The sequence below is a fragment of the Meriones unguiculatus genome, chromosome 8 (genome assembly GCF_030254825.1).
Source record: "Meriones unguiculatus strain TT.TT164.6M chromosome 8, Bangor_MerUng_6.1, whole genome shotgun sequence".
Taxonomy (NCBI): domain Eukaryota; kingdom Metazoa; phylum Chordata; class Mammalia; order Rodentia; family Muridae; genus Meriones; species Meriones unguiculatus.
In genome coordinates this window covers 66,313,842-66,341,679 of record NC_083356.1, presented here as the reverse complement: position 1 = coordinate 66,341,679, position 27,838 = coordinate 66,313,842, and the positions used below count along the sequence as shown (strand labels likewise).

Genomic DNA, 27,838 nt, shown 5'->3' with positions numbered 1-27,838 from the left:
CCTCAAAGCCTTGTTGAAATGTGATCTACTGGGGCTTAGGTTGAGGTTCCTAGTCTGTCCATAGCCTTTTCTGCACTTTCTAAAACTAGGATCCAGTAAGAACAGAAGAAATTCCTGACTCTTCTAAGATAAGTCTCCCATGTTACTGCTTTGCCTTTTGTCTGAGAGGTAGTTAGGGACAGGGCATCCAAGAGCATGGTTTATTGTCAGCACCTTCATTTTCAGGGCCTGTTTTGTGCACCGTATTTTGGTTTCAGTCATGTTTACTGACCACCCACTCAAGGCTATCAACCCAGTCCCCCACCATCTCATGATGCTCCTTCTTCTCTCCCACAGGACAAGCAGGGCCCACTCCTCAGTACAGGTTCCGAAAGAGAGACAAAGTAATGTTTTATGGCCGGAAGATCATGAGGAAGGTAACTTGTATGGAAGCCCTGGGTTGCACAAAGTGCTGCTCAGAGTCTCCTCTTGTTTAGAAGAGACTACTGTTTAGAAGGCCTACTGTTTGCCAGGCCCTCAAGCTCTGGGTCTCTGCAACTCCCAATATGTGCTGCCTTTTCCTCTGGTCCCATGGCTCCTGCCACTGGGTACAGGATTTAGGAGATGTTTTGAGTCATATTGAACGTTATCTACCTCCTCAGCAGAACCAACACATTTTGGAAGCAGCTAAATCTGGCACTGCCAGATTTGAAAGGCTGAGCCAAGGTAGGACCCTAGCTCCTGGGGTCTCTGGTGGAACAGTGCAGTTCCCTAATGGCCACATTTATCCTAAGTTAAAAAACTGTGTGGCCTCTTTCCCATGTTTGTGAGGTTCCATATCATATATCTGTGGTCCTCCTGCACTCAGGGTCAGGAACTTGTGGCTAGAACTCATTTGAATCTTTGTTCACCTTTATTTAATTGCTACAGCTGGTCCCTTCTTCCTTCTCCCACTCCCCTAAGGAGCTTTACCTGAGGCGTGGAGCCACAGAGCTCTGAAGACTTGGCCACTTGAGAGCAGCTGAAGCCACTGTGGGGTTAATGGGACTGTGTGGTGTGGGCTTGTCCAAATGATATCCCTGTGAACTTGAGTGAAGTCAGGCCAGTAGGATTTAGTGAGAGTGGGGCCCCAGTAGCTGAGACCAGGAAGGCAGCAACTCAGGGTGCTGGGGCTGAGAGCTTAGACCTTGCCAGTCACAGGGTCAACACTTCATCTTTATCTTGGTTCTGCAGGTGACCACGCTTCCTCATACCTTGGTTGGGAATAGCACTGCACCCCGGCAACGTGTCAGGAAGAGGACCAAAGTACTCTCCTTGGCCAAAAGGTACTGGAAATTCCCTTAAGGCCTTACTACTGCTGTGGCTCCTCCCATGTCAGGACATACCAAAGCAGAGCTTCTTCCGGCTTTGGAATGCTCACAGGATTGGGTTTGGGCTCCTTCAGTCTTTCTTTCTTTTTTTTTTTTTTTTTTAAGATTTATTTATTATTTATACAACATTCTGCCTGCACACCAGATCTTACTATAGATGGTTCTGAGCCACCTTGTGGTTGACTGGGAATTGAACTCGGGACCTTCGGAAGAACAGCGAGTGTTCTTAACCTCTGAGCCATCTCCCAAGCCCCTTCAGTCTTTCTAAAGTGTCTCTGCTTTGTAGGATTCTGCGCTTTAAGAAAGAATACCCTACTTTGCAGCCCAAAGAGCCCCCACCCTCCCTGCTAGAGGCTGATCTTACAGAGTTTGATGTGAAGAACTCACATCTGCCATCAGAAGTTTTGTACATGCTGAAAAATGTTCGGTAAGTTAGTGGCTGGGTAGTAGGAAGATCTGTCTAGGATGTGTCGCTGGCCTGGTCTTCTTTCCTCTTAAGTCTTTGACTTTCCTCTAAGTCTTTGACTTAGCTTTCCTATGTCAGGGATGGTTGGCCAAGCCGATTTTCTTTCTACCTCAAGACTGGCTTCATGGTGGCAGAAATGTTCGGCAAGGTCAGGGTGCTTCCATGTGTGGAGTCTTGTGTCAGTCACCTTCTTAGTTGTTCCTTCCTGTTCTATTTAATAATTTATATCACGTTTATTCTCATTGGCAAACTCAAGAACAAGTGTGACAATTGGGTGTGGGCTAAAAACCACAAGCTGGTCCACTCTCTCTCTGCTTTCCTCCCTCTCCTCCATTTTCTCTCTCTCTCTCTCTCTCTCTCTCTCTCTCTCTCTCTCTCTTCTTGGCAGGATCTTGCTCTGTGGCCTAAGCTGTCCTTCAGCTTGCAGTCCTAGGCCTCAGTCACCCGAATACTTAGATCACAGCTGTGTACCATTATGTCAGCTTTATTTTTCTTAAAGGAGCATTATTTTTATTTACTTATTGTCTGGTTTTTCAAGACAAGGTTTCTGTATGTAGCCTTGGCGATCCTAGACTCACTTTGTAGACCAGGCTGGCCCCGAACTCTCTGAGATCCACCTGCTTCTGCCTCCCAAGTGCTGGGATTAAAGGCCTGTGCCACTGTGCCCAGCTCTATTTTTAATTTTTGAAATGTGTTAATATTATAAGTGAGGGCAGGTACACATGTGCCGTAGCACCTGTGTAGGAATCAGAGGCCAATTTTGTGGATTGTGGTGGTTTGAGTAAGAATGGCCCTCATATGCTCATATATTTGAATTCTTAGTCATCAGGGAATGGCACTACTTGAGAGGGATTAGGAGATGTGGCCTTGTTAGAGGAAGTGTGTCACTGGGGGTAAGCGTTGAGGTTTCAAAAGCTCATACCAGGCCCAGGTGAGCTTGTGTTTGCTCACACACCTGTGGATCAAGATGTAGCTTTCATGCACCATGCTCCCTGCCATGATCATAATGGACCAAACCTCTGAAGCTGTAACCTAACCCACATTAAATGCTTTATAAGAGTTTCTGTGGTCACGATATCTCTTCATAGCAGTAGAACAGTGACTGAGACTTGTGATCTCTGAGGATTGAACCTTAGGCTGTCAGGATTTCCCTGTTGAGCCACCTTCCTCTTTCTGATGGTAGTATACCATTCCAGGGGGCTATTGTATTACCTTCTGTTTTGTGCTTGGCTTACATTAATAGTTACAGTTTGAGAACTTTTTGAGCCGATAGTTATCTCAGAAGTTTAAAATTCTAGTTGACTCTGCTGCCAGATGAGCTAAGTCAGCCTTATAGAGGTCTAGGCCAGCTCTGGCCCTACTGCTGGTGGGGACAGTGGCCTGTGTCCCTTATTCTTGCTTTCTTGAGAGCATCATGTTTTGTAGTATATATTCTGTTTGTTACAGGGTCCTGGGCCACTTTGAGAAACCGTTGTTCCTGGAGCTTTGCAAACACATGGTCTTTGTACAGCTGCAAGAGGGAGAGCATGTATTTCAGCCTGGGGAGCCTGACACCAGCATCTATGTGGTTCAGGATGGACGGTTGGAGGTCTGCATCCAAGATGCTGTGAGTCAGGGGCCAGAGAGGGCTAGGGATGGGCTACTGTGTTCTCATTTAGCCTCCATCACTTTAAAGCTTTGAAAAGCTCTCCATCATTTAGGGGCTGGAGAGTTGGCTCAATGGCTGTTTTTCCAAAGGTCCTGAATTCAATTCCCAGCAACTACATGGTGGCTCATAACCATCTATAGTGAGATCTGGTATCCTCTTCTGATGTGTAGGCAAAATGCTGTATAAATAATAAATAAATCTAAAAAGAAGAAAGAAAAGAAAAAAGCTCTACATCAAAAAGTTAGCGTAGAATTTTAAATCTTTTTTTTTTTTTTTTGGTAAATACCCACATTCTTATCCCAGTGTTCAAGCTGCTATTTTCATTTTGACAACATAATACACACATACACACTTTGAGACAGTTTCATTCTGTCATCCTAGACAGCCTGGAATATACTGTGTAGCCCAGGCTGTCCTTGAATTCATGACAGTTCTCACCTTAATCTCTTGAGTGCTGGGATTACGGGCTTGAACCAACACACCTGACACATTCTCCTTACTATTAGGCACACACAAGTCTCTAATTCAAAAATATTGTAATTTTTATTGATAGTAACTACATTTGGTCCTTCAGGGCCATTGTAGTTAGTCTAACTAATTAATTTAGGTCTGGAGGAATTTGTTGAGTTTGTATGAGTCCTGGGATTAGGAGGCTGTGACTGACATAAGTAGGATTTCTTCATTAGTCTCTACTCTGTATGTGTTTATATGTGCATGCATGCATATGTGTGTGTGTGTGTGTGTGTGTATTAGGCTTTCTATTGCTGTTATAAAACACCATGCCTAAAAGGAACTTAGGGAGGAAAGGGGGTTTAGTTCAGCTTAATAGTTTCATATTACAGTCAAAGAAAGGCAGGGTAGGAGATAAAGCAGGAGCCATGGAGGAATGCTGCTTACTGCCTTTTACCTCATGACTTGCTCAGTCTGTTTTTCATTTTGTTTTGTTTTTATAGTACCTAGAGCCACCTGCCCAGTGGTAACACTGTCCACAGTGAGCTGGGCCCCTCCCCTATCAGTCATCAATCAAGAAATGCCCCAAAGGCTTGCCTACAGGCCAGTCTGGTGGAAGATTTTGCAGTTGAGTCTCCCTCTTCGGCTCTAGTTTGTGTCAAGTTGGCATTTGGCTAGCCAACACAGTGTATGTTTATGTGGGTGTGTTATTCCTCAGGTGCTGTCTACCTTTTTATTTTATTTTTTTATTTTTAAAGATTTATTTATTATGTATACAGTGTTCTGTCTGCATGTCCACCTGCACACCAGAAGAGGACACCAGGTCTCATCATAGAAGGTTGTGAGCCACCATGTGGTTGCTGGGAATTGAACTCAAGACCTCTGGAAGAGCAGCCAGTGTTCCTAACCTCTGAGCCATCTCTCCAGCCCCCTTTTTTATTTTATTTTGAGACAGGATCTCACAGTGTAGTCCTTGCTGGCTTGGAACTCAGTATGTAGACCAGGCTGCCCTTGAACACACAGAGAGCTGGCTGCCTTCCAAGTGCTGGAATTAAATGTATGCACTACCATGCCTATCTTCTTTCTTGAGAAAATGTTTCTGAGTTCACCAAGTAGGCTAGGTTGACTTGTCAGGGAGCCCCAGAGATCTGCCTGTCTTCACTTCTCCAGTACAGGATTACAGATACACACTGTAAGACTTGACATTTAGTATTTAAAATTACTATTATGTGTATATGCATGTATGACTATGCCATGGTGTGCACATGTGATGTCAGAGAAAACACAATGTTTGGAAACTTGTTCTCTTCTACTGTGGGGTTACAGGGATCAAACTCAAGTTGTTAGTCTTGCAGCACAATACTTTTAATTGCTGAGCCATCTTACTGGGTCATGATTGACATTTTGGGGCTGGGGCTGAGGCGTGGAGACAGTCTCACTGTGTGTGGCAATTAAATATTATGAAAATACATGTAACATTTTCAGAGACTGGAACTTTTTCTGGACCTCACAACTATAGTTAATAATGTACTGTGAGGTCACTTAAGAGAATACTAATGCCCCACTATGCACTCAGCCTATATTGAGCCTTTAAGAGAACAGTGTAACAGCCAACCTTACTTGTCTTTGATTTCCCATGTATTGACTTTTACAAGTTAAGCTAATGTATAGCTATAGACTTAAATTACATACTTTTCCATACCCCTGACCCACAGATAATGCTTGTGTAGTCATATACAAGCATATGTTATGGTAGTTAATGCTGGAAACAGGAAATATAGGTTGAAAGCAACCTTATAAAATGAATATCTGCCATAATGTTGAAGACAACATATGAACATTGCTTGATAGCATTTGTTCACTTATCTGGGTCAATTGGAGTCAGTGACTTAATTCCTTGTAAAAACTCTGCTAAAGACTTCTGTGAGCTATCCCATCCTTCCCCATGTGATGCTTTTGTCCTGTTCAGTAAAAGAGAGAGAAAAGCCCCTTGTTAGGGACACACAGACATACACAGAGACAGGGACAGACAATTTCATAAGACAATGTTCATTTAGACTCAGATTCAGGTTCATTCAACAGCCAGGAATGATGAAAGACACAGGGAGAGAGAAGTAGAGAATTCAGACTTCACTCTTTGTTAAATTACAATAAGGGAAGGGCTTTTTAATTTCTTTCCTTAAGGTTACACTGAAACATTTTGGATACTCTGAGGCTGTGACTAATGTGTTCAAACCAACATTTAACCCTTGCTGGCTTGGAACTCACTGTACAGACCAGGCAGACCTGGGATTTGCTTCTGCCTCATGAATGCTGGGATAAAGTTGTGAGCCACCACCTCTTACTGCACTTGACATTTTCTAGATGCATTCTGGGGATTAAACTCCAGTCCCTGTGCTTTTAAGGTAAACACTTTATTGACTGAGATGGTTCCCCACTCTCTGCTCCATTTGGATTTTCCAGACACGGTTTCTCTGTGTAGTCCTGGCTGTCCTGGACTCAATTTGTAGACCAGGCTGGCCTTGAACTCCAAGATCTGCCTGCCTCTACCTCCTGAATGATGGGATTAAAGGCATGCACCACCACCTTATTATCCTCTTCTTTCAAGCTTATGCTACCTTTTTTCCTTTAAAAAATTTATTTTGTGTATGAGTGTGTATGTTTTACATGTGTGGGGGTAGAAGGCAGAAGACGGCATCAGATTCCCTGAAATTAGAGTTACAGGTGGTTTATTGTGAGTTCCCCGATGTAGGTGCTGGGAACCAAACTTGGATCCTCTAGTAGAGCAGCAAGTACTCTATACTATTGAGCCATTTCTGCAGCCCTGCTTATGGTATCTCTTAATCCTACTGACCCCAGCACTGTCTCCAGTCTCTTTTTGTGGTCCTCTGAGATGCTCACTTTATTGATAGCAACTTGGAGATGAAATCTTGTATGCTAACTGTCCTAGGTGTTGGCTGGGCCCCTTTTCCCTGTATTGACATCTGTTGTTCTCTAAGCACAGGACGGCACGGAGGTGGTGGTCAAAGAAGTTCTGCCAGGGGACAGTGTCCACAGTCTCCTCAGCATTCTGGATGTGATCACTGTGAGTATTGCCCATTCCTTTCCTCCATAGGTGCGTAAGCATCTCTGCTTAGCCCTTAAGTTCTGTTCTTCCTATCTTGGTAGACAGAGTCTACTTCTCTGCAATGACAAAGGTAAAAGGGGTTGTCTCGGAGGAGAATGGTTCTCACTCTGTAGTTAAGGAGGTGTCTGTGGGAACAACTTTGATATTGTGTTTAAGCAAGAATGTATTTCATAAGACTTTGGTAGTCCTTTCTATTTCTTTCTATCTCTAGTTCTAGGCTTGCACTGTGTATAACCCAGACTTACTTCACACTTTTGATCTTCCTGTCTTGGTCTTCAGAATACTGGGATTACAAGTGTGTGCTACTGTGCCCAACAGTCTTCACTCTTTATGTTTTATTGTATTTGTTCACATACAGAAGTGAACAGAATCATTGTTAGGAAACGTGCGCCTGTGAAGATTACTCGGCGGGTTCACAAATCACACCACGAGATCGGTTCCACGTGGAAGGTTTACTAGGGAAAGAGAGAAGGGGTCGACAATGTGGGGGGGAGAAAAAGAGAGAGAGAAAGAGAGAGAGAGAGAAGAGTGTGCTCCAGGAGTTCTCTTATAGGGTGACCCAGGGCATGCACAGGTAGTTCCAGGTGGTCAGCAGGTGGTCTGGGTGTCTTCACAAATGCCTGATACCCGGTTTGTCAGGTCCCTTGGGGCTGGCCGTAGAGGTGCCTGCTTACTGATCCCAACAATCATCACATTAGCCTCTGTGTCTTTTACCAAGTTGGACTAAAGGAGTGTGCCATCATGCCTGGCTAATTACTTTTCTTGTTGCCATGACAAAAATGTGACAAAGAGCTGAAGAGATGGCTCAGCAGTTAGCAGCATGGACCTGCTTATCTGACCAAAGCAATTTAAGGACAGAAGGGTTTACCTCAGCTCACAGTTTAAAGGTAGGAAAGGCATGACAGCAGGAGCATGAGGGGTCCACAGTCAAGAAGCACACAGATGTGTATCGGTGCCCTGCTCACTCTCTTCTTTTTATCAGCCTGAGATCCATGGTGTAATGCTGCTCCACAGTCCCTCTTGTTAAACCTTTCTAGAAGCATCCTCACAGACATACCCTGGATGTTTCTCTGGTGATTCCAAATCTGGTCAAGTTAACAGTGAGGACTAACCATCATAACCTCTGTTCTAGACCATGTTATTCTGCCTTCAGAGCAGTTGTATAGAGTAGAGCCTGATGTGGGTATATTCAGCAGACTGTACCAGGAGTCACGCCTTTACACAGGCTCACATGAGGGGCCTTGGTGGGACCCACTGATCCAGCACTTAGTTGAATGCAGGTCACTGACACAGCAAGCTTTTTGCATTTGCTGGGGTGTCTTGTGTGTCTACACTTCTGCCTGTCAGATAGTCTTGTTTGGTGGCCTAGAGGCTTAAATGGGACCTCTGTGTCTTACTGTGCTGTAGTTGGCTCTGAGGATGCTCCAGCATGTTAGAAGGGACTGGCAGTCCTCAGAAAGGATAGGAGAAACCTAGAAGGACTTTGGTCTATCTGGGGTAGAATGCTTAGCTATTTGATTTCTGCATCTATCCTCCATCTTGCTAGCAAGTTTTTCTTTCTTTCTTTTTTTTTTAATTTTATTTATTAAGTATTCTGCCTGTGTAGAAGAGGGCATCAGATCTCATTGTAGATGGTTGTGAGCCGCCATGTGGTTGTTGGTCATTGGGAATCTAACTCAGGACCTTTGGAAGAGCAGACAGTGCTCTTGACCTCTGAGCCATCTCCAGCCCCCACAAGTTTTTCATTTAAGCAATAAAAAAAAAAAAAAAAAAAAGTAAATGGGGGCATAGATCTTTCTTCGTTATTTGTTTTTGGTTCTGATTTCATTGTGGTTTTTAAACAGAACATCATTTATTCCAGCATGGAATGACTATGGCAGGAAGTAGGTAGGGGTTATGGCCAGGGCCAGCATTTCTTCTGAACTGGCCATTCACGGTGTCAGTGTCAGGATGGCCCCCTTAGCTAGAGGAGGAGTAACCTTCCCTGAGTTTGGTGGGGGTAGAAAATTTAGAGGGATGACATTTGAGAGAAAATGACTACTATATTGCTAGTAACTGCTCATTTTTTAATCTCACCAAACATTTGTATTTATTTCATTTTACAATTAAAATTTTTTGGTTTGTTTTTTTGTTCTCTTTTTTTTTTTTTTTTCAGATTTTTGTTTGTTTGTTTGTTTTTGAAACAGTCTCTCTACTTAGCCCTAGCCGTCCTGGAGCTCACTGTAGACCAGGCTGGCCTCCAGCTTACAAAGATCTGCCTGTCTCTGTCTCCGAAGTGCTGGGATTAAAGTTGTACACAGCCATGCCTGGAAATCATTTTGAATTTTTATAAAATGATGTGTACAGATATTTTAGAATGTACTTGATGTTTCATAAACAACAATTGTCTGTTCTTCCTCTAAACCTTCCAACGCCCAGGTTCTTCTTTTGTTTTCTTTTTTGTTTTTGTTTTTGTTTTTCAAGACAGGGTTTCTCTGTGTAGTCTTGGCTGTAACTTGTAGACCAGGCTGGCCTCATAGAGATATGCCTGCTTCTGTCTCTCTGAGTGCTGGGATTAAAGGTGTGTACTACTGAGCCCAGCTTTTTTTAAACACATGCTTTACTTGTTTTGTACATGTTCTATCTTAGACTGCCTTCCTGTCTGGAAAATGGAGCTGAACCTCTCTTGATGGCCCATCTTGCTCTTACTTCTCCTCCCAAACCTCTTGTTTCCAACAAAGACATCATACATGTCTTTCACAGCTGAGCCATAGAGTATCTAGGGAAATTATTTCTTCCTGCCTGCACTCGAGAAGAGGGCACCAGATCTCATCATAGATGGTTGTGAGGCACCATGTGGTTGCTGGGAATTTAACTCAGGACCTCTGGAAGAACAGCCAATGCTCTTAACCTCTGAGCTACCTCTCTAGCCCACTCCCTTAGATTTTGCCAGCCTTTCTTAGTTGTTATTGTTTTTCCTCCTCTGTCTTTTTGGTCTGTCTTTCAGATCAGGGGCTTTCATGTCTCTTGCTATGTATTTGTGTGAGATTGTGGATGTGTCATATAGGTACATTGTAGAGCCACTGTTCAGACACAAAGAGCATGTACTATGTTAATTACTGACACAAGTTCAAATTCAAGCTTCTAATGTATGTTGAAGAGCAGAACATAGTCTTTCCTCCCAAAGGCTCAGTGGTAGATATTTTAGCTTTATATGATGTATCAGCAGTATGTAAATTAATGAGTCACAGTGTACCCAAAACACTTTTTTTTTTTGAGGGGCCAGTTATTGAGACAGGTTTTCTCTGTGTAGCCCTGGCTGTCCTAGAACTCACTCTGTAAACCAGGCTAGCCTTGAATTCAGATATCAACTTGCCTCCGCCTCCTGTGTGCTAGGATTAAAGGTGTGGGCCACCTCCTCCATCTGGCTCCAAAACATGATTTTCAAACAAGGCAATGGGAAAGTTTGACCCTGGGCTGCTTTTACCAGTCCTGTGGTTGAAATCAGATCAGTGGTTATAGGTTATGGGTTCATGCTGGGTCAATACCAGGGCTCAGGGTGTCACAAGACATTTTGGTTGCTAGAAAAATCCTTGACTCAACTGGTAATTATGTGGATTAATTATGAAAAGAAAAATGCTACTTGAAAGCAGGTACAGTAGATATGGTGGCACACACCTTTAATCTCAGGAGTCAGGAAGCAGAGGCAGATGGATTGTTGTGAGTTTGAGGCCAGCCTGGTCTACATAGCAAGCTCCGTGCTAGAGGCCATATAGTGAGACCCTGTTTCATAGAAAACAAAACAAACAAACAAATTCATAATCCACCGAACAACAACAAAACTAGGCCAGAGCCAGGGAGATGGCTTAGTGAGATGGCCTTAGCTCTACATGCTTGATGAGACAATTTCCATCCTGGAACCCACATACAAAGCTAGATGTTGGCATGAATGTGTAAGCCTGAGGTGGAAGGGAGAGGCAGGAGAATAGGCCAGAAGCTTGAAGGCCAGCTAGTCTTGCATAAGCTGCATAGAAGCAGAAGCAAGATAAAATGTAAGGAGAGAGCCAACTCCCAAATGCTGCTCTCTGGCCTCCACATGCACACTTGCACAAATGTGTGTTGTGCATGCACATACACATTAAAAGAGACAAACTCCTGTGTATGGTCCAGGTTGTCAACTGAGGAATCTATGCATGAGAAAGGAAAGTAAACTGTATTCTTCTTTCAGGGGTTGAAAGCCCTGTGTCAGTAGGTTTTTTTGGATGCCTTTGAAGGATCTCATGTACCCATGCTGGCCATAAATTTGGTATGTAGTCAAGGATGGATGTCCTGGAACCCCTGCCCTTCATGCTTCGGCCTCTTAGCACGAGGCATGTGCTAAGTACTGTGCGCAGCCTTCCTTCCCTTTCTGAGAGCCTCACATTGTATCCTGACTGACCTAGAACTCACTAGGCTGAGCTGGCCTTGCATGTGCAGTGGATTACAGGTGTGTGCAGTGATCCTTTTTGGCTGTCACTTGCTTTCTAAAATGCTACTGCATTCCTCATGTACTCTTAGCTTTTCTTTTCTTCTTTCTTTTTCTTTTTCTTTCTTTCTTTTTTTTTTTTTTTCTCCTGCAGATAGGGATCAAACCCAGGGTCTTAACATGCTAGGCAAGGGCTCTCTACCTTAAAGGTATATCTGCAGAATCTTTGTTTTTTGAGACAGTATTGCTCTGAATCCTTCTGCCTCACTGAGTTTACTGTGTCTACCATACCTAGCTGCCTTTTGTCTTAATCCATGGAATTGTGATCATTTAGATGAGCATGAAAACAAAAGATCTTCTGAGTCTGTCCATGAACCTTTTATTCAGGATAAGCAGCATAGCAACAGCAATGAGAATTAGATTAATATTCAGACTTGAGTCCAACTCTCAGACTGACTTCTGAGTGATATTTGATAGCATAGCAAACATCAGAGCTGAGGCTTTGGAAATGAAGGGATTAGATCCACTGCCCACAGTCATGTCCTGTCCCTTGGACCTAACCATTTTGATATTCTACAATATAACAACTAAAAATCCAACCTTCTAGAGAAAACCTACAAGGTATAATCACAACAGTAAAAGAGAAATTGTAGTGTTTTATGAATTTTTATGGGGATACATGGTCAGACATTTAGTTATCTCGGATAGGGTACCAATCGCAGAGCAAAAACAAATACACCACCCTATTGTCGCTTGCTGAGTCAGTGAATTCATTTGGCTTATGTGTGAGAGCTTGGATGATCCTTCCCCCAAAACAACTGTATATTTCTTTTCTCACTGCTGTGACACAGTCCTTGACAAAAAACTGTTGTGCTCTTTTTTAAACTTTGTTTTATTTAGAGTTCCTTACAGCCTCTCCCTTCCAACACCCCAATGCTAGGTAGGAGAGAAAAGGTTAGTGGGGAGAGGGGCACAGACCCCTTTACTTTCCCCAGCAGTTTAGGGTCTTTTTTAAAGGTATGATTTAGGGCTACAGTACCAGTTCCCCATCAATAGCAAATGCAGCGGTCTCTTCTAAGCCTCTGTGTTGAAAACGGTTCTCTCCAGTTGTCTGCAGGCTGCCACAACACAGTCATCTGTCTTTGGTCCCTCCAAAGTGCCACACCTTCTTGTTCTGTGCTCTCGTATTTTATATCCTTCATAGTCCTAGAACACGCCCCTCTCCATGGCTGCAGAAGGCAGGCTGTTACCAGCTGGCATGCCCTGCAGGAGGAAATTACCAGTTGTGGACAAACTAAAGCCAAACTAAAATCCCACACTTGGGATTAAAGCAAAAACATATTTACATAACATTAACGGAAGTTTAAAAAAAGAGTTTTATTTATTTTACATATATGGATACTCTATCTGTAAGTCATTTACATGCATGCCAGAAGCCATCAGATTCCAGTATAGATGGTTGTGAGCCACCATTTGGTTGCTAGGAATTGAACTCAGAACCTCTGGAAGAGCAGACAGTGCTCCTAACCATTGAGTCATCTCTTCAGCCCCATAACTGAGTTTTTAAAGAAACCAAAACTTCCATTACAAGAAACAGTTAGGGAGGAAGGGTTTATTTGGATTACAATTTGAGTTCCATCATGGTAGGGGAGGCATGATGACATGAGTGAGGATGTAGCCAGTCACATTGCATCCACAGTCGGAAAGCAGAAGTGGAACTGGGCTGCAAAGCCTCAAGGCCCCTTAGTAATTACATCTTCCAGTGAGGCTCTGCCTCTAAAGTGTCTTCAGCCTTTCCTTTTTGTTTTGTTTTGATTTTTTGAGACAGGGTTTCTCTGTGTAGCCCTGACTGTCGTAGAACCTACTCTGTCAACCAAGCTGGCCTCAAACTCACAGAGATACACCTGCCTCTGCCTCCCAAGTGCTGGGAATAAAGGCATTGGCCACCACACCTGGCTTCTTCAATCTTTCCTATCTTTCCATCAGGTATTTCAGTTATGTATGAACTAGGGACCACAAACGCACTAAACTCTCTAATTCTGACAGTAGCAAGCACTGTGAGAACACACAGCAGGAGGAACTCACATTCATTGCTGGTGGGAATGCAGAATGGTTGCAGCCACTCTGAAAGATAATTTGGTTGTGGTTTTGTTGTTGTTTGGTTATCTGGTAGAAATTTTGCTTTTGTTTTGAAATTTTTCTTTTTTTCTTTTTTTACAATTTATTCATTTTATAGCCTGATTACAGCACCCTCCCTCATCTCCTTGTCCCACCCTCCTTCTTCCCCACTATCCCCTTTTGTTTTGATTTTTACAGAGTTAAGGATGCAGATACCATGTGACCTAGGAACACCCTCCCACTCCCAATATTTAGCAAGAAATATGAACACAAAAACCTGTATGTGAGCATTATGGCATCTTTAAACTTGCTCTATTCTGGAAACAATTCAGCCTCTTGTTGGGAGATATAGGAATATGCATGGCAGGTCTAGTGAGTGAGTGACTATTGTGTGGCTATTTGGTAATAATGATTTCTGCTCTTGGTGACCTTTCAGAAAGCATACATGGATTGGGTCTTTTGCACCCTGTTGGCAAGGGTTGATAGACAGGGTGGGGTGTTGAGGAGCCAGGCCTGTGATTCTCAGGAAAGAGCTTGTAAATATGTGGCAAGCATGCCAGTCAGTGGGCCTGACCTACAACTCCTGTCAGCCAGACCTTTGCTGTTTTGCTGTGACACATTTTGGTTTACATTAAAATTACCAGTGTCCACAGCATGCCTGGTGAGATCATAGCTATGTGAGTAGGAGCTGGGAGGTACCTCCAGAAACCTTTCTGGGTTGTGGAAATTCCCCAGGAGCTTTCTAGGTTCCTCACATACAGTTAACCAAGTTGTTGTTACAGGGTCACACTGCACCGTACAAAACAGTTTCTGCTCGTGCAGCTGTTTCATCCACCATTCTTTGGCTTCCCGCGGCAGCTTTTCAAGGAGTTTTTGAAAAATACCCTGAAACTCTGGTGAGGGTGGTACAGGTGAGTTTTCCTGTCTGTTGTGAGCCATTTCAGACACTGGAGCTGGGCACTGGGCTGTTTCTGGTTTATGTGTCAGTTTTGATTTTGGCATTGTGGGTGAATACAGAGAATGTATAACTGGCTTTACTAGAAGGATTTATTGCTGAGCATGTGGATTCTGGAAAGTGCTGTTTTTAAAAATTTATAGTATAGGTCTGCCGTGGTCATGCGTACCCTTAAGTCCGGCACTCAGGAGGCAGAGGCAAGGGGTTATCTGTAAGTTCAAGGCAAGCCACACCTATACAGTAAGACCACGTTTCAGAAAAAGGGTGAGGGGGACATAATCAATATATATTGTATGAGAAATTTTTTTTTTTGTCAACAGAAAAAAAGCATTTTGTTTTATTTTTCCAAATTGGGTTTCTCTGTGTAGCCCTGGCTGTCCTGGAACTTGCTCTCTAGACAAGGCTGGCCTCGAACTCAGAGATCCATCAGCTTCTACCTCCTAAGTGCTAGGATTAAAGATGTGCATCACCACTGCCTGGCTAGAAAAAAAAGTTTTTAGAAAAGCATAGTCATAAATTAGACAGAGTAGCTACACAAGGCTGTAATCCCAGCCCTTGGAAAGCCAAAACAGAAGGATGATCCTGAGTTCAAGGCCACCTGGGCTATATAGCAAGTGCTAGAGTAGCCTGAACAAGACTCTGCCTCAAAAGCAAGCAAGCAAACAAACAGCACAAAATGGGCTTATCAATATGGCTTTACGAGTAAGGGGACTTGCTGCCAAGCAATACTGGAGTTCAGTCTCCAGGATCTACATGGTGGAAGGAACTTGTTTTCTGAGTGCCACATGTGTCCCGTGTCCTGTGCATACCCACACACATACAAAAGAAATGTGTATGGGTAAATGGGGTGGGGAGGCTGAAGAGATGACTCAGTCAGTACAGTGCTCACTTTGCAAGTGTGAGGACCTAAGTTTGATTTCCAAAACTGAATGTAAAAAAGGAGGCAAGTGAGTCCGGCTTGATGGCCAGTCTGCCTAACCTAATCAATGAGTCCAGGGTCCCAGTGAGAGACCCTAGCTTAAAGCAAACATGGTGGTTGACTCCTAAGGAGCAACACCTCTCCCCTCCCATGTGCAAGTACACACATCTCTCTCTTGTTCACACACATGCGCATGCACACACACATGCACATGTATACAGACACACATGCATAGATAGACATACACAAGCACACGCTGGAAAACCCACACATTAATATTAATAATGCCACAGATGCCTTCAGCCCTCCCATTCTCCCAAAAGAGATTTTTAAATTTCTTACTAAATATTTATTTTAGAGTAATTCCTATGTGTCCTACACTGTTCTTTGTGTTAGCACCCTGCTCCACAGTGGTGGGTTGTAGGGCCCTGGAAGAGGTGAGCTCTGCCCTGTGGCCTGTGCTGTAGGGCTCAGCAGGTATTCCATATGTCCCTGCTGGTGCCCACCCTAAACTTCTCACATCTGAATCCCTCTTGCAGATCATCATGGTACGGCTGCAGCGGGTGACTTTCTTGGCCCTGCACAACTACCTGGGGCTGACTACTGAGCTCTTCAACCCCGTGAGTGCAAGCCTCCCATGTAGCCTGCTGTTAGGATGGTATATTTCTCAATAGGACACCTGACTGTGCCAGCCAGCACAGCTGTCCTGCAAATGTTCCTAGTTATGGGACTGGACTGTGAGAAGTGGTGGTGGGCTGTTTACTTTTTTGCTTAAGTATATGCACACTGGTGCATTGAGTGACTCTATTGATAGTCAGGGCTTGGGGCATGTAAGCTTGTCAAAAGTTAGAGAATTTAGCCTGTTTTGTTACCTATAAGGCTGGAATTCTGGAGGAATCTGGTGCCCAGGTACTGAGGCCATGGGCTGGGCCATCATTTCTAACTGTCCATCTTGCTAGCACTTGGCCCTGTGTCTTGCCCTTGACTTAACATTGAGCTGAGCTGATACTAGGCTGTAACTTGGAGGATATGGGGCATTGCCAAGGGTGCCAAAGCCTTGAAGCCTCGATTTGGAAGCTCCTGGTAAAATCTTATCCAGTCATGGCCTGTGAAATGAGGCAAAACTGGTTCTCATCTAGAAGGACTCAGTAAGAACTGACCCAATGGCTTCATTTACTTCGCTGTTTCATACCTGAAGCAAGGGCAGGGTAAGTTACTTTGAAACCTATAAGTGAAGCCCCAAAAGAACTCCTGGGAGTTGTTAAGAAGTGCCTGGTACCCATGAGTTCTGGTGTCTTTTTTAGTTTTGATGATGCTTTACAGCTTGTCATGCTCAGTTGCTGGTATCTTAGGGAATATCCTTTTATGCTACATGAGTTTTCCTATTACTGAAGAGTTGAGGTTTCTGGTTACATGGGTTATTATTTTGTCTGTATGAAGAGTTGGAGGCAGAACCTAAGAGAAGAACCCTGAGCCTTAACAGATTCATCCTCTCCAAGCTGCATGGGTTCTTTACTGGTTGTTATCTTCTTTGTAGTTGAGACATAGTTGAACACTTCTGATAGCATGTTTATAAGGAACCCAGGGAATTCCTGGAGCAGATCTAATACTCTTCTCATCCCATCCACCCCAGGAGAGCCAAGCCATCCCCCTCTTGTCAGTAGCCAGTGTGGCAGCTGGACGGGCCAACAGACAGATGTCATATGGCCAAGAGGAGCAGCTTGAGAGATCCCCAAGGCCCCTGGAGTCCTCCAACTCAGGTACTATACCAACTTAGGACATTCTCACTCCACTGTCCAGGTTACCTCATCTGCCCCCCAGGTCTCCTTGCCTTCATCCCAGGTTTCCTTACATGACTCGAGTTCTCCTCACTTGCCTCTGAAGTCTCTTCACCTGCCCCTGGGTCTTATTACATGGCCCCAGGTTTTCTGACCTGGGGTTTCCTTATAGGCACCCAGATCTTTTCATGAAATCCCAGGTCTCCTCGAGTAGTTAACAGTTCTCCTTATTTGTCCTCAGTTCCCTTCATATGTGCCCAGATCTCATGGTCCAGGATTATCTAATCTGACCTCAGGTCTTAGAAGCTTTCCTCGGGTACCTTCCATTCCATGGGCCATGTTACATGTGTCCAAAATTCTCTTCTGTCTTTTGGTATTTCTACTGAGGAACTTGCTCCATGGGAATGCTGTTCGGGAAAGCAAGTTCTCAGCTTTGTCTTCTGATCTGCACTGCTTTTAGTTCTCAAGAGCAAATTAAATTGTGGAATAAACTGTCCAAGAATACTTAAGCAATATATACTGCCTATATTGCATTAGTACCACTTTTAAAATAGATATACCTTCAATATCTTAATCGCTGAGAAGGATCCCAGGGGACTAAAAAAGTATATGAAATTAAGGGAAACATCTTTGGTGTCAAGTACACTGGAACTGCCTATTTGATCCTCCCTAAGACAAGGCTTTGGACCTTAGTGACCTTGAAATACATCCCTGATTGATCTAGTTTCTTTTCTGGTTGTTATCTTCTTTGTAGTTGAGACATAGTTGAACACTTCTGATAGCATGTTTATAAGGAACCCAGGGAATTCCTGGAGCAGATCTAATACTCTTCTCATCCCAATCCACCCCAGGAGAGCCAAGCCATCCCCCTCTTGTCAGTAAATGTACTTAAAATAGGTGTCATATAAGTCTTTTTTCTGAGTCATGCTTTTCTCTCTAAAATTTTGGTCAGCTTAAGTGATGTAACCTTGAGTCTTGTCCTTTTTTTTTTTTTTCCTTTTTTTCTTTTTGGTTTTTTTGAGACAGGGTTTCTCTGTTGTAGCCTTGACTGTACTAAACTAGCTCTGTAGACCAGACTGGCCTCAAACTCACAGATCCACCTGCTTCTGCCTCCATGAGTGTTGGGATTACAGGTGTTAGCCGCCACTCTGGCTGAGTCTTGTCCTCTTGAAGGCACTTGATTCAGGGCAGCTCTCCAATGTTGTCTTCACAGAGATTGGGGTGAGGAGGTTTATACACCTCTTTGGAAGCAGAACCTGTAGTAGCTGATAAGTGTCCTGTGTGGTGGGCAAGGCCAGGGTCCTTTAAACCTCAGGTGGAACAATCAAGCCCTGTTTTGCCCCAGGGGTGCTAATGGTCACCTCTACAAAAGAAAGCTATGGAAAAGGGGACAATTGGCAGATTCCCCTGGTTCAGGGTTTACCTTCAAAGTACATGGGTGACAGCAGCAGGTAGTCAGTTCAGGAGGCCCGTAGAGAAGGATGACCAATAGAGATGCAGGTTTGAAAGAGCAGCCTGAGGCCAACATTCTTACATCACTGCCCTAGCAAGTGCTAACAGTAAAATTGCCTGAAAGCCTTGTTTGTGGTTAAGTTATCTGCAAGTTCACTGGATACTTGGGAGGGCCTTAGTTATGTGCTGTTTTGGGGGACTCTGTTGTTGGAGCCATTGGAGCCAGATACTAACCCATACAGAGCTGGAATATCTCATTCCTGTCTTCCCCAGATCATGGGAGCAGCCGCTTGACAATTTCTGGGCCTCTGCTGAAGAGGAGCTGCTCCGTACCTCTGCCTTCCATCCATGTGGAGATCTCAAATGAACTCAGGCAGTCCCAGGGAAGTGGCTCAAATCCTTCAGCCTCCCAAGGTAAAGTTCCTCTATTGCTGCAGCTGGCTCTGATGACGGGCTCTGTATGTCTGAAAGACAAGTCAAGCTTTCCTGCCCCCAGTGTCATCTCATCCTGACCACAGAAATGGACATCTCACACTTGGTACCATTTATGACTGGACAAGAGCCCATGGCTCTGAGGCACTCTTTCTGGGGCTGAGTCATTGATGGGAGTCTTGCTGCTTTGTATGTCCTGGTGAACTCTGTACACTGCCTCCCTCTACCAGCCCTATGAGCTCCTCCTCTGCTGAGCCCTGGACCTACCCACACCTTCTGCCAGCATAGAAGGCCCCATCTTCAGTGTCAGGCTCACCTCTGCTGGGGTTCCCATCACAAATTGACATGCTCTGTGTCCCGTTCAGCCTCCTCTTGTTTGCAGCCTACTACATAGAAGTGCCTGCTCTCGCTGCTTCCCATCCTCTCTGTCTCCCTTTCTTTTGCACTGTTTGCTGGTCTAATGCAGTCTTCACTGGGCTCTTTGTGGGTACACTCATTGCCAGTAGTCAGTGCTTTCCCCTTCCTTCCTTATCACCTTTGATGTCTATGCTTATTATTCAACTGGCAGCTTTATGGCTTCCTGGTTCATTTAAATGATGTCTGTGTTCTGCATGGTTTCTGGGGTTGTGTTTTGTTTTTTTTTGTTTATTTGTTTTTGCATTGGATTTCTGTGTTTTAGTGGAGATCTCACCTCCTTCCCTCTTTCCTTCTTTCTTTTTTTTTAGGCGTTACTACATACTTAATTACATGCTGGCCTCAAATTCACAATCTTCTTGTTCTACCTCTTTAATCTTAATTGTTACAGATATTTTCTCCTGTCTTCATCTGTCAGAAAACTTAGCCCAGGGGCCCTTTTCATTATCAGGACAATGTTCCTCTACTGAAAACAAGTCAAGTTTGCTGTGCTCAGTGGCTCATGCTCCTAATCCCAGCACTTGGGAGGCTGAGACAGGAAAATTACCATGAGTTTGAGACCAGCTTGGACCACAGAATAAGAATCTGTGTAAAAAGCCATCCTCAGCTGGGTATAGTGGCATGTGTCTTTAATGTCAACACTCTCTCTTTCTTCCCCTTCCCTCTCTTAGCAGGGTCTTGATGTATAGCTCAGTCTTGAACCCATAATTCCCCACCTTGGCCTCCTGACTGCTCAGGTTATAGGTGTGGTCCTCCTGCATAGCAGGCTTAGGTAGTTTCATCAGACCACAGCCCCTGCCTCCTGCATGGGTAGCATGTGGCATATCTTCTCTCTGGGCTCTTCTCTGGTTCTATCACATCCTGTGGCTGATTGCTTTGGACAGAATGAGCCTTCTCTTGGAGCAGATATGAAACATCTGGCCATGGCCTCCCATGCCTAGGATACTTTCCCGTGGCTTTCCTTCTAAAACTGAGCAATCTTATTACTGACAGTTTCTGTATAGATTGATGCCACCCTCAGTGGTTGTTTAGAGTTGTTCCTAAAACTGATTGAAACCAGTGACTATAGTCCTTAAATGTTCCTTTCTGATTAGAAGACCATCTGGACAATCTCTGGTATCATTTCCCAGGAGCTATTGCTTTTTTTAAAGACAGGGTGTCTCATTGGAACCAAAGGCGTGTCAAATAGGCAGACTGGCTAATTAGTTAACACCAAGGATCTTTTTGTTTCCACCTCCCAACTTACTTTTTATTTATTTACAAAGATTTATTTATGTATTTATATTTGGGTTTTGTTTTTGTGGGGTTTTTTTAAATTTTTATTTTTTTGAGACAGGATTTTTCTGTGTAACCATTGCTGTCCTACACTCACTTTTGTAGACCAGGCTGGCCTTAAACTCAGAGATCTGCCTGGCTATGCATGAATGCTGGGATTACAGGCATGCGCCACCACACTCTGCTAGGTATATTTTTTTCATGTTTATTTATTTATTTTATTTGTATGAGTGTTTTGCCTGCATTCAGAAATGTGCATGTGCAGCACATGTGTGCCTGGTACCTGAAGATGTCAGAAGAGGGTGTTGGGTCCCCTAGAACTGGAATTGCAGCTGGATGTGAGACATCATGTGAGTGCTGGGAGTCAAACCCATGTTCTCTGCAAGGGCACCAAGTGCTTTTAAATGCTGAGCCATCTCTCCAGCCCCTATTTTTATTTTATGTGTGATTGTTTTTACTGCATGTATGTAAGTGAACTGCATGCATGTCTCATGCTTACAGAGGCCAGAAGAAGGTACTGTTTTCCCTGAAACTGGAGTTACTGATGGTGTAAACCTCCATGTAAATACTAAGAACTGAACCTGGTTCTCTGCATGTGCAGTAAGTGCTCATAAGTACTGAGCCTTCTCTCCAGCCTGATCTCTAGTGTGGGTGCTTGGGGATATAAATCAGTTCCTCATGCTTGGGTGGAAAATACTTTATTGACTGAGCTATTCCCCCAGTCCCAAGGCTCCTACTTTTTAAATTAAAAAAAGTTTCAATTATACACACAAATAATATGCACACAAATTAAATAAATAAATATAGTGAAATGTTTTTATGGAGCAAGACCACCACATTTGTTTAGCTCTTTCTGCATGGAACTGCTTCCCTTTCTACTGTTTGAATTATTGTGATGGGACAAGAAGTGCGCCTTCACTGGAAGCTAACCACGTAGGCAGTCTTAGACTTCCAGCCCCTGAAACCATGAGCTAAATGAACAGTTTTGGGTTTGTTTTGCTTTGTTTTGTTTGTTTGAGACAGGGTTTGTCTGAATAGTCCTGGCTGTCCTGGAACTCGCTCTGTAGACCAGGCTGGCCTTGAACCCAGAGAGGCGCCAGTCTCTGCCTCCCAATCAAAGGTGTGCACCACCACTCCTGACTGCATCTCTACTTGAACCCTCATATTTTTAAGTGCGTAATTATATGTGTGTATACATGTATCTTGGTCAATGTTCTATTGCTGTAAATAGATGTCAAGTGCAAGTGCAATGCTTATAGTATCACCTTCAGATGTTCAAATACAAATGGACTAATGATAGTGTGACAAAATGCCAGCAATACAACCCTGCTGGGTAGAGATCTGAGTCTTGTCTAACCCAGTTTGTGCTGTTAGCTGTCACCTCATCCTGCCCTTTCTGTTCCTGTGCATATGGGCTAGCAAGTGAGCAGTAAACTGAGTATTCTCTCTGTTCGTAGAAAGCCACGAGGGGGCCACCTCAGACCTGGGAATGGCATACAACCGTGCCAGGGTTTTGCCACACTCAGATGAGCAACTTGGGAACTATGTGGCCAGCAAGGTATATCCCTGTTTCTCCTTATTATCGCCTTGGGACCTTACCTATTCCCCTGTTTACTAGTGTTTTGGGGTGTGGTCCATATGTGACATCATCAATATCAGCAATGAGTCATGGAGATGCACTTAGATTTCTTCCTCATCACATCTCTTCTGATGTCTTGTATCTTTGTTCTTTTCAAGTCCAAGAAAAATGTGGTTGTTGCAGAGATCCCCTCTGCCATCTTCCACTACTCAGAAAATTCCAGGGATGAGCCTGGGGCCAGTGGTAAGACAGATGCTGTCTTCAGAGCTGCCACACAGGACCTCCTCACCCTAATGAAGCTAGATGTAAGTGTGTGGGCTTGAAGAGGGTGGTGACAACTCCTGATCCCCACAGGACCTGCTGCTTCCTTTCCTCCATTTGATTTCGGGAGCACATTTCTCTAATGCTTTCGGGGGTATCTGTGACCTGCACTATGGTCCTCTTCTTTATCTAGGCCTACCAGTATTTGGAATCCACATCTGTAGGTGTAGCCTTGGCCAGAGTCAGTGCATCAGTCACCTGGGCACTTAGAACTAAATCTTTATCACGTGTGTGTGTGTGTGTGTGTGTGTGTGTGTGTGTGTGTTTCTTTTTTCAAGATTTATTTATTTTTTATGTGTGGTGTTTTGCCTGCATGTATGCTTACCACCAGAAGGGGGCACAAGATTTCATTATAGACCGTTGTGAGCCACCATGTGGTTGGTGATAATTGAACTCAGAACCTCTGAAAAGAGCAGCCAGTGAGAAGGTCTGAGCTATCTCACCAGCCCCACATATGTGTTTTCAGTTATTTTTCCCTCTTTACTTATTTGTGTATTTATGTGTTTGTGGGGTTGTTTGTTATGGTTGTTGTTAAATCTAGATCTTTGTGTGTAGTCCAGGCTTTCCCCTTGCCTCATCTTCCTGAATGCTGTAGCGAATAGATGTACACCACCATGCCTAGCTTAGCCATCTCTTTTTATTTAGTTTTTGTTTTTGTTTGTTTGTTTATTTGGTTTTTTCAAGGCAGGATTCTCTGTGTAGCAGAATCCTGGCTGTCCTGGACTCACTTTGTAGACCAGGCTGTTTTCAAACTCACAGAGATCCGCCTTCCTAGTGCTGGGATCAAAAGCATGCACCACCACACCTGAACCCTCATATTTTTAAGTGCGTAATTATATGTGTGTATACATGTATCTTGGTCAATGTTCTATTGCTGTAAATAGATGTCAAGTGCAAGTGCAATGCTTATTAAAAAAAAAAAACATTTACTTGAGGCTTGTTTACATTCAGAGGTTGAGTCCATTATCATCATGGCAGAAAGCATGGTACCTTCAGGCAGACATAGTGCTGGAAAGGTAGCTAAGGATTCTACCTCTGGATGGGTAGTTAGTAGGAAGAAAGAGACACTGGGTCTGGCCTAAACATTTGCAACCCAAAAGCCTACCCCCTCTCTCCCACCCCCTGTGACGCACTTCCTCCAACAAGGCCACACCTAATACCTCTCAAGTAGCACTACTCCCTAATGACCAAACATTTAAATCTTTGAGCCTATGGGGGTCATTCTTATGTGGAGGCCAAGAGAACAACTTTGTGTGACATCTTCAAGAACATGTCCACCTCCTTTGAGACAGGGTCTCTCATCCACCTGAAGCCTGGTTGGGCTGACCAGTGACCCCTCCAGGATCCCCTTGTCATTGCCTCACTTAGGATCCTAAGCACATACCATCATGCGCCTGGCATTTTAAACAATGGCTTCGAAGGATCAAAGTCAGGTCCTTATTGAAAAGCACGGGTAACTGCTTTACTCAGCATATTCCTAGCCATAGCTTTTAGAAAATTTGAAGACCTACTATACAGATGCTAGGAAAATACCTGTGTTCACTTTATTGAGGACCACAAAACCAGTTATATTAGTTCCTCTATTTTGTTGTGATGAAATATCATAACCAAGGCAAGTTATAGAAGGAAGGGTTTGTTTGGGGCATATAGTTCTAGAGGGACAGGAGCCTGTCACTGTCATAGTGGGAAGCATGGCAACTGTCAGACAAGCATGGTGCTGGAGCAGCCACTCCTGAGAGCTCACATCCTGATCCACAAACAAGAAGCAAAGGAGCACAACTGGGACTGGTGTGAGTCTTTGCCCACCCCTAGTGACACACCAGTCCAACAAGGCTATATCTCGTATTCCTTCCCAAACAGTACCATGAACTGTTTATGAGCCTATGACCCTATGAGATTCACTATTTATTTATTTATTTATTTATTTTATTTTAAAAGATTTATTTATTTAATGTAGAAGAGTGCAAGTACATTTGTACACCAGAAGAGGGCATCAGATCCCTGTATAGATGGTTGTGAGCCACCATGTGGTTGCTGGGAATTGAACTCAGGACCTCAGGAAGAGCAGCTGGTGTGCCTAACCTCTGAGCCATCTCTCCAGCCCTATTTTTGTTTTTTTGAGACAGGGTTTCTCTATATCCCTGGCTGTACTGGAACTCACTCTATTGAGAAGGCTGATCTTGAACTCAGAGATTCACCTGCCTCTGCCTCCTGAGTGCTGTGATTAAAGATGTGGGTTACTACTGCCCAGTTAGAGTCGTTCTGCAAACCATCCTACAAGCACATGGACGGAATGCAAACTGAACAGCCTTCAAACACACTATGCGTATCTCAGTCTAGCCACCTTCTTCCCAAAAGAGGCCCTTCCCTGTGCCAAGCTGTACTCCTAGATGCCCTGGTTGATTTCACCTGATCCTAGGCTGAGTAATTCATGCTAAGTATGTTCTTTAGAGTACTTGCCATAGGTTCATCATGTTGATTTACTCACAGGATGACCTGTAATTGGAATTTAGTTCTTGTCAGCACTGCCCATTGTCCATTCTGTGAGTACATTGATCTTAGTCCTTTAATCATGCTGGTGGACACATGGGGCTGCCAGGACAGGGTTTGTTTATTTTGCATTTTTTATTTGTTTGTTTGCTATTATTTGGTTTTGGTTTTGGTTTTGGTTTTTCAAGACAGGGTTTCTCTGTGTAGCCATGGCTGTCCTGTACTTGCTTTGTAGACCAGGCTGGCCTCGAAATCATAGTGATCCACCTACCTCTGCCTTTCTTAGTGCTGGGATTACAGGCATGGGCTGGGCTGTCGTGCTGGCTACAGAATTATTTTTAAGAGTTACAGTGGCAATTTTTTTCAGTCACCGTGTGTATCTTGTTCGCCCTTGATGTGAGCCTGGGCATAGATGCTAGGCAATGGAACATCTCTAGTTTTACTCCTTCAGAACCTGGGGAGAACTTAAGGCTTATATCGTTACCAGCTGTGAAGATTATCAAACTTTTTCTGACTCTGTCTCTCTGTGCCCTCTACTTTGTGTGTGTGTGTGTGCGTGTGTGTATGCATGTGTTTACAATCCAAGGTTTTCTGCATACTAGGCAAGAACCTTGTTCCTGAGCCACACTTCAGTCTCTAAATTTTTCATTTGTAAATAAATGTTCTGGAGGCGTAGAGGCAGATTTCTGTTTTAGTTTCTCTTTAGTCACTAGTGTAGTCAGTGCCTTTCATGTCTTATTCTCTGGAAAAGTGCCTTGTAGCATACTCTGAGACAAACATGCTTGGGTCTGAAATGGTGTGTCCAGAGCCAGAATCCTAGTGAGCTGGAACAACATATAACAGTTTACCAATATTTTTTTTTAAAAAGTATTTTGCAGGCCTCAATGCAGATACAGTTTGTCTTTGTGTATAGTGCAAGGAAGGGCAGCAATCAGGCACAGTTTTTCTCATAGGGTCTGGTTATCCCATTAACCCTGTAAGTGACTGAGAGGTCCATGCTGTACTAGCTGATGTGTCCCCGTAGCTTTTCACCATGGTTCTCTTTTCTGTCTTTGTTTTGTTTTGAGCTTCTTTTATTGAGCTAGCTTTCTTCCCTTAAGTTTAGTAAAGGTTCAGAAATGGCCTCTGTTGATTGAACCACCATGTCACTGTGTAGAACTAAACCTAGTTTTAAGAGCAACACGGGCTCTTAAACACCAAGCCATCTCTCCAGCCCCTTACTGCCATTTTCTAATGGTGGCCAGTGATCTTTCTTACTATTTTTGTTTTACTATCACCAAGAGCTGTTAATTTAAATACTTTTTTTCAGGCCTTTTCAAGTATCATGCCTTTAATATAGATATAGATATAAAGAGACAGACAGACATACAGACACCCAGTCCCTGAAAGCTCCTGGTATTCTGGCAATCCCTAGACATGGTGGATTCCAGGCTGTTCCTGACCTGATAGGGCATGTAGGAAAGCCAGATTTTGCAGGTGGGATAGGAGATGGTACCCTAGTTAGATATAACTCTAAGTTGGTTTTTTAAAAGGGTACCTCCTGTCTCAAGAAGGAAAGAAAAAAGTGGTGGCACACGCCTTACTCTCATCACTTGGGGAGGCACAGATGGATCTCTGTGAGTTCAGGACTAAAAGAAAGAATGAGAGAGAGAGAACTCTCATGCTGGACCTGAACTTTTGAGATGAAGTGATTCTTCTGCCTCTGTCTCCTGAGGGTTTGAGTTGTAAGAGTATACTACAACGTTTGGCAGTTGGCTGGTTTTTGTAATGAGTATGGAAGGGGTGTTCCAGCTTGTTGTCTTGCCTTTTATGCCAGTGACCTTTATGAAATGAACTGCCTTTCTTAACGGAAACTGACTTCTGGTGCTGCCTGTGTAAATTCATAAGCATATTGGTCTGCATCTCTGCATTTTTCTGTCCTATTCTACTGATCTTTTGTGCAGAATATTGCCCTGTCCATGTTAGAAGGCAGTCCTTAGAGAAGCACTTGATAGAGCCACACAGAGCCATGTGGCCTCTGTTCTACCCTCTTAGGACACAACTTTTGTGCCTTCACTTAAGTATCTCTTCATGTTCCTTCTTGAAATTCTGTGTTTTAGGACCCATCCCTGTTGGATGGCCGGGTAGCATTTCTTCATGTTCCTGCAGGCACCATAGTGTCAAAACAGGGAGATCAGGTGAGTAAAGAACCTAAAGGACTGGTCATAGGAACTGCTGGTCCTGCAGCTCAGTCCTTGGTGGATTGTAACTGAGGGCACAGTGGTTGGAAGTTTCTGGAGCTCTGAGCAGCTCAGGGCTTAGGTGCTAGACTTCTCCATGTTTGTGACTACTATTCTGGCTCCTTTTCTAGGATTTAAGGGGTTGAGGTGAGAAGATTTGCAGAGTCCCATAATAGATACAAAAAGGTTGGGATTTGGCCTTGCATGTTAACGTGGATATTTGACTCTTAAGGGGTAGCTATAGAGTGTCAAAGGGATGGGCTGCCCCCTCACTTCTGTAGGAAAATGGGCTGACATTTATGTAGAGCAGTAAAAGGGCATGTGAGGAGGGAAGGTATGTGTATCTGAGACTGAAAAAGTAGTTGATAAATAAAACAAATCATAGGCATTGTTTAACTGTAG

General features: G+C 43.8%; 1 protein-coding gene across 14 annotated transcripts in view; it reads left to right on the top strand.

The window, feature by feature from the left end:
• Positions 1 to 27,838, top strand: part of Pnpla7 (patatin like phospholipase domain containing 7) — a 70,703-nt gene that overhangs the window by 4,517 nt on the left and 38,348 nt on the right. For all 14 annotated transcript variants that reach the window (XR_009593739.1, XR_009593737.1, XR_009593738.1 and 11 more), the window contains 12 exons: positions 337 to 416; positions 1,213 to 1,304; positions 1,636 to 1,776; positions 3,262 to 3,421; positions 6,918 to 6,998; positions 14,385 to 14,513; positions 16,016 to 16,096; positions 17,110 to 17,236; positions 18,980 to 19,120; positions 22,285 to 22,385; positions 22,565 to 22,711; positions 27,317 to 27,394. Coding sequence is in view for 11 of the 14 variants with exons in the window: in XM_060389645.1 (XP_060245628.1) it covers positions 337 to 416; positions 1,213 to 1,304; positions 1,636 to 1,776; positions 3,262 to 3,421; positions 6,918 to 6,998; positions 14,385 to 14,513; positions 16,016 to 16,096; positions 17,110 to 17,236; positions 18,980 to 19,120; positions 22,285 to 22,385; positions 22,565 to 22,711; positions 27,317 to 27,394 (1,358 nt within the window). In the remaining 3 variants the exon portion in view is untranslated. The remainder of the gene's footprint in view (positions 1 to 336; positions 417 to 1,212; positions 1,305 to 1,635; positions 1,777 to 3,261; positions 3,422 to 6,917; positions 6,999 to 14,384; positions 14,514 to 16,015; positions 16,097 to 17,109; positions 17,237 to 18,979; positions 19,121 to 22,284; positions 22,386 to 22,564; positions 22,712 to 27,316; positions 27,395 to 27,838) is intronic.